Here is a 12,218-nt window from a genome sequence, read left to right as displayed (position 1 = left end):
TATTGTTTTTCTCCTTATTCTGATTGATTTGTAAATAAGATTGATGAGTTTAAATTTCTAACTTTGCAATTTGTTTCTATTTGGAAAATCAATTTTACACCTTTAGGTCTTAGGTGCGCTTCTTTTTGGGGATTACAGTGTCGTTGAATTGAGTCTTCTCCCAGTTTGTCCTACAGTCTTTCTGCCTTCAAGCCTGGCTCGTGTGATATAACACAGCGACACAGCTTTCTCTGGGTCGGCACTTGGGGTATCCCTGTTGTCTTTTGTTTTATAGAAGCAAGGTCTTGCTGTGCAGCCCCAGGCTGTCCTTGAACTCAACATCCATCTGCTTTATCTTTTTCTAACTCTTTATTTTCACCCTTTCTGTATACATATGGTTTAGGTATAACACCAGTAAATGTCATTAAGGGCGATTTTGTTCTTGATCCCTTCAGGTGTCTCTGTTTTCTAAGTGGTCCTTCAGTCCATGTACTCATCAAAGTAAGCAAATTGCCTCCAAAACCCCTGAAGCGTCAGTGCTTTAACAAAATGCAGGTTCACTTTTTACCCAGGAACTGTGCGAGGTGAGCTGTGCCCTAGGTGGCGCCCCACCCCCACCCCAACGGGCCTCTTGCAGCCAGGCGGCTCCCGTCTCGGGCTCCAGGCCAGAGGACAGCGTCACTTCCAGCCTTGCAGCTGGAGACGGCCTGGGAAGGGCACGGCTGGGCTGTGGGCCAGGAACGTGTACCGGTTGGGGGAGACCATGGCACCAACGTTACCCCATCCTGATTAGACTGATAATTATATTGATAATTGACTTATTAAGTATTGATATAATTGGACTTATTTCCAATACCTTATTCCAATATTTCTGTTTTCTAAGTTTCCTGTTGTAGTCTTCATTTCTGTAAGTTTCCCCTGCCTTCCCTGTCCTCCCTTGAGCCAGATGAGAGCTTCAGCCTGCTCCCAGAAGCATTCCTGTACTTTATCTCTGCTTTACGAACTGTCAGCTTTGCTCCTAATCTTTTCCCTAATTACACCACCACACTGCCTCCTTCTTTTGGAGACAAGTTCTCACTATGTGGTTCTGTCCGGTCTTAGGCTTTCTGTGTAGTTCAGGCCAGCCTAGAGCTCACAGTGAGCCTCCTGCTTCAGCCTCCTGAGTGCTGCAATGACAGGCCTGCACCACGGCCCCTGGCCTCCAAAGATATTTTAAATGTGAACATTTGTGTAGGAAAACTTCTGAAGCCTTGTTATGCTTGAGAAGATTTTTATTATACTATCGTTTTAAAATTTTCTGACACAATAATCATGCATACTTACGGATGTGTGATAATTCCACATATGTATGCAATGTACGGCGAGATCGGATTATACCGTCACCACCATCACTTCTGAATAGAGTTTAGTTGTGCATTAAATTCTAAGTTTGAAGTTCTTCCCTTAAATATTTTAAGCATTTTCAGCCCAGGGTTTTTTCTACATCCAGTGTTAGTTATCAGGAAATCCGACATCAGTCTTCCATGCTGGGAAGTTTTAGGGGCTTGTCACTGTCTCTGAAGCCTAAAATGCTGTATGGTATAGAAGGCAGGATTTTCCTTTTCTCTCTGTAGAGTGAATCCTCTCTGTCTTTAATTCTGGAAATTGATCTTTTTTATTTCTGTTGTTTGTTAGCTTTTGTCTCTTATTTATTTGGAACACATAAGACCCCTGTTGGGATACATGTCCGGTTGCCTCTCTGGGTCTTTGTTTTCAGTTTCTTTATTCTTTCGTTTTTTATTCTGGGACAGTTTTTCAATGTAGTCAGTCATGGTTTAGGGTTTTGCGGGGGGGGGGGCAAAACAATACAGTATGCATTTTGTTTTATTCTGGTTTTCCTGCCTCAACTTTGTTTGTACAAAGAGCACAGGAGGACACCACACCCCCACAGATGGCACCCCAGGGGTCACACCAATCCTTCTGTTTTTACATCAGCAAATAAGAGGCTTTTGCTATGGAGTCTTCATGGGAGCCTAGGCATCTTTGGGGGCCTGGGCTGGAGCAGAAGTTGGGGCCTGGGCCTTGGTTGGAGCAGAAGCTGGAGCCTGGGCCTCGGCTGGAGCCTGGGCCTTTGGCCGGCAAGGCCTGCGACCCTTGGCAATGCGGGCACGGATACGCTTCCCAAGCTCGGGGTGGGCAATATAGGCAAGTCGAGCGAGCCTGCGGTTTACTCCATTTGGGATCATCTTGAGCTTGACCTCCTTGGGCTTGACGAGGGCCTTGATAGCCTCGGCGCGTGCGCTCATGGCCTTGGCAGTGTTTGCCTGCATCTTCTGGAAGCCCCTCTTGTTGTGCTTCTTGGCAAAATGCATGTTCCTGAGGAACTTGGGGTCTACCCCCTTCAGAGATTCGTGTCTTTGTGACCAAGGTTTCTTGATGCCATTTCTGTGCCATTTTCGGGACTGGTTGTGTGTGGTGTGGTTCTTAGACTTGGCTGTAAGTGCACTATAAACAGTGGCTGCCAAGTGCCTTGACCCGGAAGATCCAGGACGCAGTTTATAAGATTATTTTATAATGAATCTCCCAAAGAATCACATACAAGTACAGGAAATCTGTGCACACACTGAAGACCAAAGAATCCAGCTGAGGGCCTGCATCCCACAGCAGTGTTCCGCATGAGTCCTGCTGAAGACCTAGAGCCTGCAACAATGCCTCTCACAGGACCAACTGCAGGCCGAGCCCACGACGGTGCCTCATGCAGGCCCACTTCACGGATCTGGCTGGGAGGGCCCCAGGTTCTGTAGTGGAAGCTGGAGAGTCTGTGCCAGTGGGATGAAGGGTCTGTGCTAGCCGCTGAAGGACCTGCCCTGGAGCCGGGAAGCGATGCTCAAGGTGAGGACCAGAGCTCCCCCAAAGTACCACAGCCAGCCTCAGCGACCAGGCGGTCCCAGCTCCTCCAAGGATGAGGAGAGCTGAGTTCCCACCAGGAAAGCCCAGGCTTCTCCAGGAGACTGAGCAGGGCGCCATCTTCCCCTCCGGAGCCAGGAAGTGATGCTCACGCTGAGGACCAGAGCCCCCCAAGATGACCACAGCCATTCTCAGGGACAAAGAGGTCCTGAGCTCCACCTCCAGGGAGAATAAGCAACTTCACCAGGAAAGCCAGCACGACAAGGTCCCCCAGCAGAACAGGCCAAGAGAACCAGCAGCTTCCAACAGCCCCCAACAGCTTCCCCCAGCAGCTTCCCCACAGCCGCTCCTCCTCCAGCTCCGCCTCCCACGCTGCCAGCCACAGCCCTCAGGTGGCCTCCCACACCAGCGCCACGCTGCTGCTGCGGTTCAGCTGGGTGTAACAGGAGGACCACCAATTAGCAGTCCACCGCATCTTCCAACCTACTAATTTGCTTTTCAGTTTACTTCTTGTGCTTCGGATCCCACTACTGTGGCTTTCACTTTACTTGTCTTATTGTTTTCACACCTAGAACTTCTGTATGGTTCTGCCTGTATTTCCTGGGTTTTTATGTGATATCCCTCATATTTTGTATGCTTATTTAAAGTGGCTGGTCTACAGTTTCTAGTGCTCTTTTTGACAGACACGTGTGGTCCCTCCAGCCCGCTGGCTTTCTCCTGGCTTGCTGCTTTGGCCCAGGGGGCTATGCCAGTATCCGGTGTGGAAGAAGGAAGGGCCTGCGGGAGCCCTAGGTCAGCACAGAACCACGGTCACTCCCCTTTGCTGGCCCTTCATCACGGGACAGTGGCTCAGCACGTCAGGACAGGGAGCCCTGGGAAGGGCTGCCAGCCTGGACCTTGACCTTGACCTTGACCAGGTAGCTGGGGTGGAGAAAAGTGAACGACCACTGTGCATGCTGGGCTTGGCTGGCCCGGTCCCTTCCCTCCTCCAGCAAGGATTCCAGCCTTGCGTTTCTCCCCAGCCTGCAGTTAGCTGAACAAAAAATTGAGATCTATTTTTTGCAGTTCTTTCACAAATATTTAATATACAAAATACATTATATTTGTAGTAACCAGTTACAGTAAGGTAGAATGTGTAGTATAATTCACACCATTAATAATAGTACACACAAAGAAATTGAACTGTAAAGGCTTGGGAGACCTTGAAGGAAAAAAATTAGATGTTAAAAGACACAGCAAAGAATAGTTTATGTTCATAGATAAGATGCTGTTTCATAAATTTTTTTGTTAAGTCAACTGAAAACATCAATGTTATTCTTTTTTAAAAAAACTTTATTTTGTGGAAAAAATAAAAATTTCAAAACAAAGTAATAGGAAATAACATTATTTAATATGTTGCTTATTGTTATCTCGAAACTCGTTGCTCAGACTACAAGACATGAATGTAAAAGTTCTCCAGATGGTTCTAGCGCAGCCTTTCTTTTCTGTGAACTGGGAGGAGCTAGTAGCGTCGCTATCTCGTCCCTCCTCTTCTCAGGACGTAGCGGGCAGCGCGTCAGGGCCAGTCCTGGGAGAGGCCAGAGCGGCCGCCTGGAGTGAGCCTCGCCCACCCGCAGCCTCCCACCCACTTGCTATTTTAAAACACCTCTCCAGGGATGCGGAGACAGCTCGGAGGTCTAAGCACCTGCGTAGGCAAGCGCAGGGCTGGGGTTTGATCCCCAGCAGCACGTGCTGCACCGGGCCTGCCCTTGGGGCGCACTGAGCCGACCCCCAGGTTCAGAAGTGGTGGCACATGCCTGTAATCTCAGGGCTGGGGAGGCTGAAAGAGGAGGGTCACTACGAGTCCGAGCTGCATAGTGAGACCCTGCACCAAATACATAAAAATAAATAAATAAATAAATAAATAAATAATATTTCTTGCTGTGTTTTTGCCAAGATCATGTTACAGAACTGGGAGCAATCCTGCAGGCTGAGGCCACCCGGAAGCCAGGCTCTCCGGTGCCTTCTTGGGGTGCATGTGTGTGTGTGGTGCTCTTTCCTTATAGAGCGAGATCCCGTGAGAAAGCATTAGGGCTTACTGAATCTTTGCTACGCGGTCTCCTCTCCCTATAAGTGCTACCATGAGAGGCATCCAATGTTAACAAATGTTTATCAAACAAACACATAGATGATAACAAATAAAAGTAAATAAATGAATACTGGTGATTCTGGGGGGAGATTTGTCAACATTGGAGGCAAACACTGGCTCGACAGAAACCTGCCTGGTGTGTCTGCTTTCAGAAAATGACACAAAGTCAGTGACTTGAGTTGTCTAGCGTGTTCACTTGGAGGTGAAGTCGTGTCTCATGTTCCCTGGAGCATGGTAAGTGGAGGTAATGCTTGTGATAGGTGGCGTTGCTCTGAGGCCGGGGCTCCTGCCCTCTAGCCCCACCACGGCCAGCACAGCGGCGCCACCTGTGGCCATGAGCGTCCGCACCAGGGCGAGTCCAGAGAAGATATTCTAGAAGCATAAAAAACACGAGAATTAGAAGACGCACGCGCGCACGTGTGTGATCTCATCAAGAATTGGAATATTGTAAAAAAAAAAATAATAATTGGAATATTGGTTGACAATATTTTAGATGCATTTGATTTAAAATACATATTATTAAATTAATTTCACATTATTTATTACTTCTTACACGTGACTGCTAGAAACTGAAATAGAGTACGCTGGCTGTCGCGATTTTCTATTATTGCATGGTGCCGCTCGGGACGGTTCTGCTTGCTTGCGCGCCAGGGTCTTTGGGCCCGTTGGGGCTACGTCCTAGTGATTCCACTAGAGGGCGCGCTCACCCGTCTGTATTTCAGTTTGCAGCCTTGGATCCAGTTTCTTCGTGTATAGACTTAGCTACTTTCAATCCGTTTTGCTTCGAGGATCGTGCTAAGCTCTGAGACCACCATTATGGCTCCTGACATCAAGGGTCTTTCATCCTATCGTGGAAATCTGTACACAGAACTAAATATGATATGAAAATATAAAGGAAAAGGCCCATTGTATTAAGGTACGATATACATGTCTTGGGCTTTGCTGGGTGATCTGCTCCTTTGGTAACTGATTCAGTTTCAAATGCCGACCTGCATAACCGCAGAATCCCCGGAGCACAAGCGCGGCAGGTGGGTGTCACCTGAGCCAGGCAGCTGACGTCATCCCTCGGCCAACGCCCTTTGGGGCACCGTGTGGTGGTCACTTTGAGGTTCTTACCACCACAGCGGGTTTCTTACTCATCATCTCTTTCCAGGCTCCGGACGTCTGCGTCCGTGTCGTCAGCAGCGGCTCGCTTCCCCTGGAACTTTCCCTTCCCCTCTTTGACTTCTCTAAATCCCAGACTTCTGTTTCTGGGGAAGAAATTGAAAATTATAGGGTTTTTTTTTTTTTAAATAATGTATTTAGTACAGGGTCTACAGAGTCTACAAGGTCTCACCACACAGATCAGACTCATAGCGATCCTCTTGTTTTCAGCCTCCCAAGCGCTGGGATTACAGACAGGCGCCACCACGTCCAGTCTCAATTGCAATCTCTGCGCACCCCGGGGGGCAGGAGGCACGGCAGGCCCGGGATCGAACCTGGCCCATACATCTGCCTAAGCAGGCGCTTTAAAATTACAGGTTTTTATTCTACCTCTGAATTTGTGGGTAGTCTTTATTTTTACTTATTTATTTTTTTGAACCAAGGATTGAACTCAGGCCCTTGTGCTTGGCAGGCAAACGCTTTTACTATTGAGCCATCTCCCCGGCCCAGTAGTCTTAAATTTATACATTCAACTGTCCTCCCAGCACTTAGGAGGCTGAGGCAAGAGAATCGCATGAGTCCAGGAGTCTGAGACCTGCCCAGGCAACGCAGTAAGACTTCATATCAAACGAAGAGAAAATATTTAAAGAAATGCAATGGATCGAATTGCCTCTTGGAGCAACGATTCCCGATGATGCTAAGAAAGCCCTCACACCGGCCATTTAGGAGTAGAGATGCAGCTTTTCTTCTTTAAAAGGGGCATTTGGAGAAAGCTCACCTCTCTTGGGAAAGGCAGAGTCCTTCCGGGTTTCTGTTCCTTTTCCCTCTCCTCCCTTAGGAATGACACCCTGGGAAGCTCCCTCCTTATCTCTAATCACTTCCTGTCTGAGGATTCTTCCCTTGGTTTAAAATTTAGGCTCCACATCTTCTCCTCATCTCCCGGCGTCTAGTCTCTCCCTTACTTTTCTGTGTTCTTTATAGGAACCCCGTTCTGACTCCGTGCCCCCGCAGCTCTGCAGCTCCACTTCCTTGTGCATCCCCCAAGGGGCTAGGTGAGGATGCTGAGGCCACCGTGTCTTTATCGTGGTGGCTTTCGCTGTTCTGTCCTCACAGTTGTTCCAGCACAGAAACCAGAGCCTTCTACTACAGTGACCCGATCTTACTATTGACTAGGCAGCAAAATCCAACCACTCCTCGGGACCATAATTTTATTCTTTTACACGTTTCTATTATCCCTAATATTTATTTTCTTGTTTTCTTTTCCTGTTTCTATATACTCACTTTTCTTTGTTGGTTTTCCTCATCCAATTATAATTAAAAGAAATGTCGCAGTCTTTATGAATAGCTAAACTATTATAAAGTCTTCATATTTTTAGTTATATGTTTTACTGTATAGTCACATGTTAGGGCTCTCTCCAAACCAAGCATCTGTTCCCTTAAAATTGCTTCTTAACCTCTGTGTGGTGCTTGATGAAAACAAGCGGCCAGGAAATCCCCGGCTCCCTGCGCCCAGGCAGTTTCCTGAGCAGGTGGCGCGCCTGGCCGCGCTTGGGAACTCAGTCTGCCAGATACAAGTGACGTTCTGGGATTCACGATGCCCATTGGCTCACTGGGGAACCAGCCAAGTTCTCTGTGGAAAGGTAGCCATCACCCCAGAAATAGTTCTGTTCTGCTTTCACTTTCCCGTCCCAGGTAAAGTAGCCCAGACAGCAGCAGCCCCGCCCTGAAACAGCTTCCTCCTTCCTCAGAGGCTGTCTCTGGTCTCTGGAGACTTTTGTGAGGAGTCCGCTCTTCCTTTCTTGGTATAAATCGTCTCTGCTGTTGCTTCTCAGTTTTAGAACTTTGCTGTTGTTGCTCACATGGCTTTCATTCCAGAACACAACTTCCTTGAGGGGCCTAGGGAGTCACCATAAATAATCCAAGGCGGACCATGGAAAACCATGGAGCTGTCAAGAGGTTTTGTGGTTGCCTAAATTTCGTGATCCAATCCACTACTAGTCCTCTGCGAAGAAGCAGAACCCTGAGGCAACCCTCAGAATCAGAGGAAGGAGGCCTGGAGCAGGGGCTTAAGGGGTCATGCAGAGTTTTCATGAAAGGGATGGACTACTGGACTGTTTTAGAATATTTTGCTGAGTTAACACACCTATAATATTCAAATGACAGAACTAAACAAAAAAGGAGATACAGAAGAATGTCCATTTTGTATCTGTGTATTCAAAATGGTTAAGATAGATATATAGTTACATTCTCTTAATCAATAGAGGGATTTGTTCTAATAGTGTTTGTAACTTGGATATCATGTCCACATCTTGTACAGCAATTAACCACTAGGAAGAATGTACGCAGTGTGTTAATTATTGGAACTGACCTACCAGTTTGGTTTGAAACTGTCTCATTGCTATTTGTTTCTCAATAAAATTATGGAGGAAAAAAAAAGAAAGAAAGAAAAGGAGCTCCTCGTCTCCCCCTCAGGGAGTGCAGCAGACAAGCCCCCAGGAGGTCCAGGCTGCGAGGCCCACCTCGTGGCTCGGCAGCCTTCCACCTCCGGGCAGGGCTGCTGCCTGATAGAGAACGGACAGGACGTCTGTGCTCTATTTAACCTTCAGCTTCCCAGGTGAAGCGGCCAGATTACCAAAAAGGGAAACAAAAGAGCCTGCTAAGCGTCCTGTGGAAGTCTCCCGGCCTTTCCACCCGAGTCCGCGGCCGAGCGCCTCCCTTCTGCATGCCAGGCCGCAGAGGCCGCTCGGGTTTGTCGGTCAGCCTATGGCGTCTGGTCTGGCGGCCCCAGCGGTCTAGTGTGCTGACTCGCTCGCTCGCCCACCGAGCGTCCCGGGAACTACAGCCCCGCTGCCCACGCCCTGCCGGAGCCGCGGCTGCCTGCCCTCTGACGGTGCGCCCTGGGGTCTCTGGCGGCTCTGCTCTGACTGAGGGACCCCTGAGCGCCCCAGATGCGGCCCAGAAGCCCTGCGTCTGCATCTGCTCTGTCTTCTCCCAAAACAGACGCCACACCCTTCCCCTTGGGTCCATCCGGGGTCTTCCCAGGAACACCAATCAGGCCTTCATCCCTTTCCATCTTTGTTCCTACAGAAAAAAAAGACCCTAGATTTCCGTAACCTCAGGTTCCTTTTCCCCCTAATCCAAGAGATGTTCTTTGAGACCTGAATCAGCCCTCTCCTAGAACCCAGGAGTCTAGCTCTCCCTCTCTTCCGCTTCTCATCTGCACGCCAGGCTGAAGACGCCTCCGAAGCATACATCTCTGCTAGGAACAGGTGACACAATTTCATCCTAAATTCCTATTGGCTGGGGGAAAGCTGTCTAAAGAGGAAAACAGGGGCAGAATATCTCCTGCATCTGTCAGCACTCACGCTCAGCCTCTGTCTTCTGTGGCGTCTTCACACAGTTGTTTGTTCAAGCACTTTTCCCAGGGACAGCGCTGTTTTGCCGGCTGCGCGTCCTTATCTTGATGGAAGGAGACTGGAGCAGATGAAGGATGGGATCTGGGGCACTGGAGCCGGATCAGCGACCTTGGGGATGGTGCAGGGATGAAGGGAGCGCCCCTCCCCTTGATGCCCGTCGCTGGAGGTGCTGAGCTCCCACAGCAAGCGCTGCAGCCCGCCGGTTGCGCTGGGCAGAGAACCAGCTGAGCAAGAAGTGATTGCGTCGGAATTTTAAAAAGAGGCCAGAAAAGAGGGAGAGTGCGATGAAAGAGACCAATCATTCCCTCCGTTTGCATCACAGGAAATCCCTGTGTCAGATTCTCAACGTTTTTATAACTTTGCAACTTCCATCTGTTGAGTTTCTCTTAAAAACAGATTTAATTGAGATATAATTCAAATGCCATACAATGTATTCATTTAAAGTTTACAGCTGGGTGTGGTAATGCACGCCCGTAATCCCAGCACTCGCGAGGCTGAGGCAGGAGGATCACTGTGAGTTTGAGGCCAGCATGGGCTACAAAGTAAGCTCAAGGTCAGCCTGAACTGCCTATGGAAACCCCATCTCAAAAAGATAGGGAGATAAATAAATAAATTAAATTAAATTTAGAATTCAGTGGTTTATTGTATTCACAGATACATGCAGTCTTCAGCACAATCAATTTTAGAACAATTCTTTCACCCATTCTCACCAGCCCTAAGTAATCACTGATCTGTTTTTTCATCTCTAAGATTTCCCTCTCCTAGAAATTTCATATACATAGAATCACAGAATAGGTGGTATTTTGTGCTTGGCTTCTTTCATTTGATATTCTTTTCATTGACTTTCAAGATTTATCTATATTGTAACATTTGTTAGTCCTTCACTGTCTTGTGGCCAAATAGCATTCATTTCTATAGACATTGAATATCTAGATTCTCTTGTCTTCATTTAAAAATGTTGCCCTTGGTTTCAAGTGTGGCCAGAAAGACTAGAGTGGCCTCTCTGCGGGTTACTTTAGCCCTCAATAACCAATGAGGACTTTTTTCTTGAGCTGATCAATACTCAAGGGCACCATTCCTCAGGGTGACCTTCGAGGAGGTGTTCTTTGCTTCTGTTTGCCTGGACTCATAGAATCTTACCCAATGCATATACATTTTTGTATTTGGCAATAATTTCCAGAACTCTTCTTTCCTTCCTTTCTTTTTTTTCTTTCTTCCTTCCTTTCTTCCTGTTTGAGACAAGGTCTCACTACATTGCCCCCTCTGTTTCCTCTAGACTTAAGTGATTCTCCTATCTTAGTCTCACAACTAGTTGAGATGACAAGCGTGTGCCTCCATGTCCAAAAGGTGCCTTTTGTTGTTGTTTTGCATATCTATCTCCTCTCCAGAATACTGCCTCTACAAGATTGCTGAATTATATTGTAATTTATTTTTAATTTTTTGGGGAAATTCTACACAATTTTCCATGTGGTAGTACCATTTTATATTCCAACCAACAGTACAATAATATTCTAAATTTCTCTCTCTGTATCATTTTGGATTCACTGCAGGAACAGATTTAGTATGAAAATATGATTATATAAGGGATTTACTAGACAGACTGAAAATGATTGCCAATGGAGTTGGGGTAGAAGCACGCAAAATTGCTGTCTGTGTTCTGGGGGTGAAGACTGAAGACCTGGAGCTCCCGGCAGAATACAGAGCAAGTCCTTGTGGGAAAGTAGAAGGTCTGTGTGAGAAGGCTCAAGAGTCTGCACCAACAAGCATGTTTTCTTCCCCTCAGCTTGCAGCTCATGTGTCAGTCATCCTCAGGCACACTCCGAGTTTTACTAATCAGCTAGGAGGTTCCTACTCAAATTGACAAATCACAGTTCATGATCCCAACATCCTCACCAACATTTGCTATTTTAGGGGCTTTATTTTGTTTTATGTTAGTCATTCTAATGGGTGTGAAACAACATATCATTGTGGTTTGGATTCACAATGGTCTAACAAGTAGTATGTTGAATATTTTTTTCATAGACTTGTTGACAATTTGTATACCTTCTTAGAAGAATTGTCTCATTCTGCACTTTATCCCTTCACTTTCATTTTCTTTCCCCTCTCTGTCTTTTTTTTTTTTTTTTTGTGGTACTGGAGATTGAACTTAGGGCCTCATGCATGCTAAGCAAGCACTCCACTACTGAGCTACAGCCCCAGCCCCAGGAAAATTGTCCGTAAAAGTTCTTCATTCATATTTTTTTTTTACAAGATGGTAAAAATGCTTTATTTGGGTTCAATATTAAAATGAAATCTTACAACTTTCTTCTTAGATCAGATAGCATTATCATGCCCAGTTTGCAAAGGCATAAACAAAAGCCAAAAGAACAAGAAATATACCTATTGTCCCACAGCTGGATGGTGTGGAAGGTTAGAATTAAAAATAAATCACTAGGAAAAAAGTAAAGGGGGTGAGGGACTAATTAAAATGGAAACTTGTCATCTTAATAACCAAGTGATATAGGGTTATAGACTCCCTGATATTTGAATAGGTAAGAAAGTGGAGATTTTTTTCATATTTTAATTCTTTTTTTTTTCAAAGTTTTATTGATAAACAGATAGCAATGAGACAGTTTCAAATCAAATCGGAAGTACAGTTTCAACAAATAATACACTGCATATATTCT

The 12,218-nt window shown here is 46.5% G+C and overlaps 1 protein-coding gene and 1 pseudogene across 1 annotated transcript in view; one reads left to right on the top strand and one right to left on the bottom strand.

Moving 5' to 3' along the window:
* Window positions 1-1,970: 1,970 nt before the first annotated feature.
* LOC101591170 lies at window positions 1,971-2,715 on the bottom strand (annotated as a pseudogene).
* Window positions 2,716-2,841: 126 nt separating this feature from the next.
* LOC105742805 (calmodulin-like) overlaps window positions 2,842-12,218 on the top strand; it is a 54,677-nt gene continuing 45,300 nt past the window's right edge. Inside the window, exons 1-2 of the mRNA XM_023722279.1 lie at window positions 2,842-2,850; window positions 7,118-7,188. Of these exons, the coding sequence (XP_023578047.1) occupies window positions 2,842-2,850; window positions 7,118-7,188 (80 nt within the window). The remainder of the gene's footprint in view (window positions 2,851-7,117; window positions 7,189-12,218) is intronic.

The sequence above is a fragment of the Octodon degus genome, unplaced genomic scaffold (assembly GCF_000260255.1).
Source record: "Octodon degus isolate 3935 unplaced genomic scaffold, OctDeg1.0 scaffold00005, whole genome shotgun sequence".
NCBI lineage: Eukaryota > Metazoa > Chordata > Mammalia > Rodentia > Octodontidae > Octodon > Octodon degus.
The sequence above is the reverse complement of the archived record's forward strand: the minus strand, read 5'-3'. Positions and strand labels throughout refer to the sequence as shown.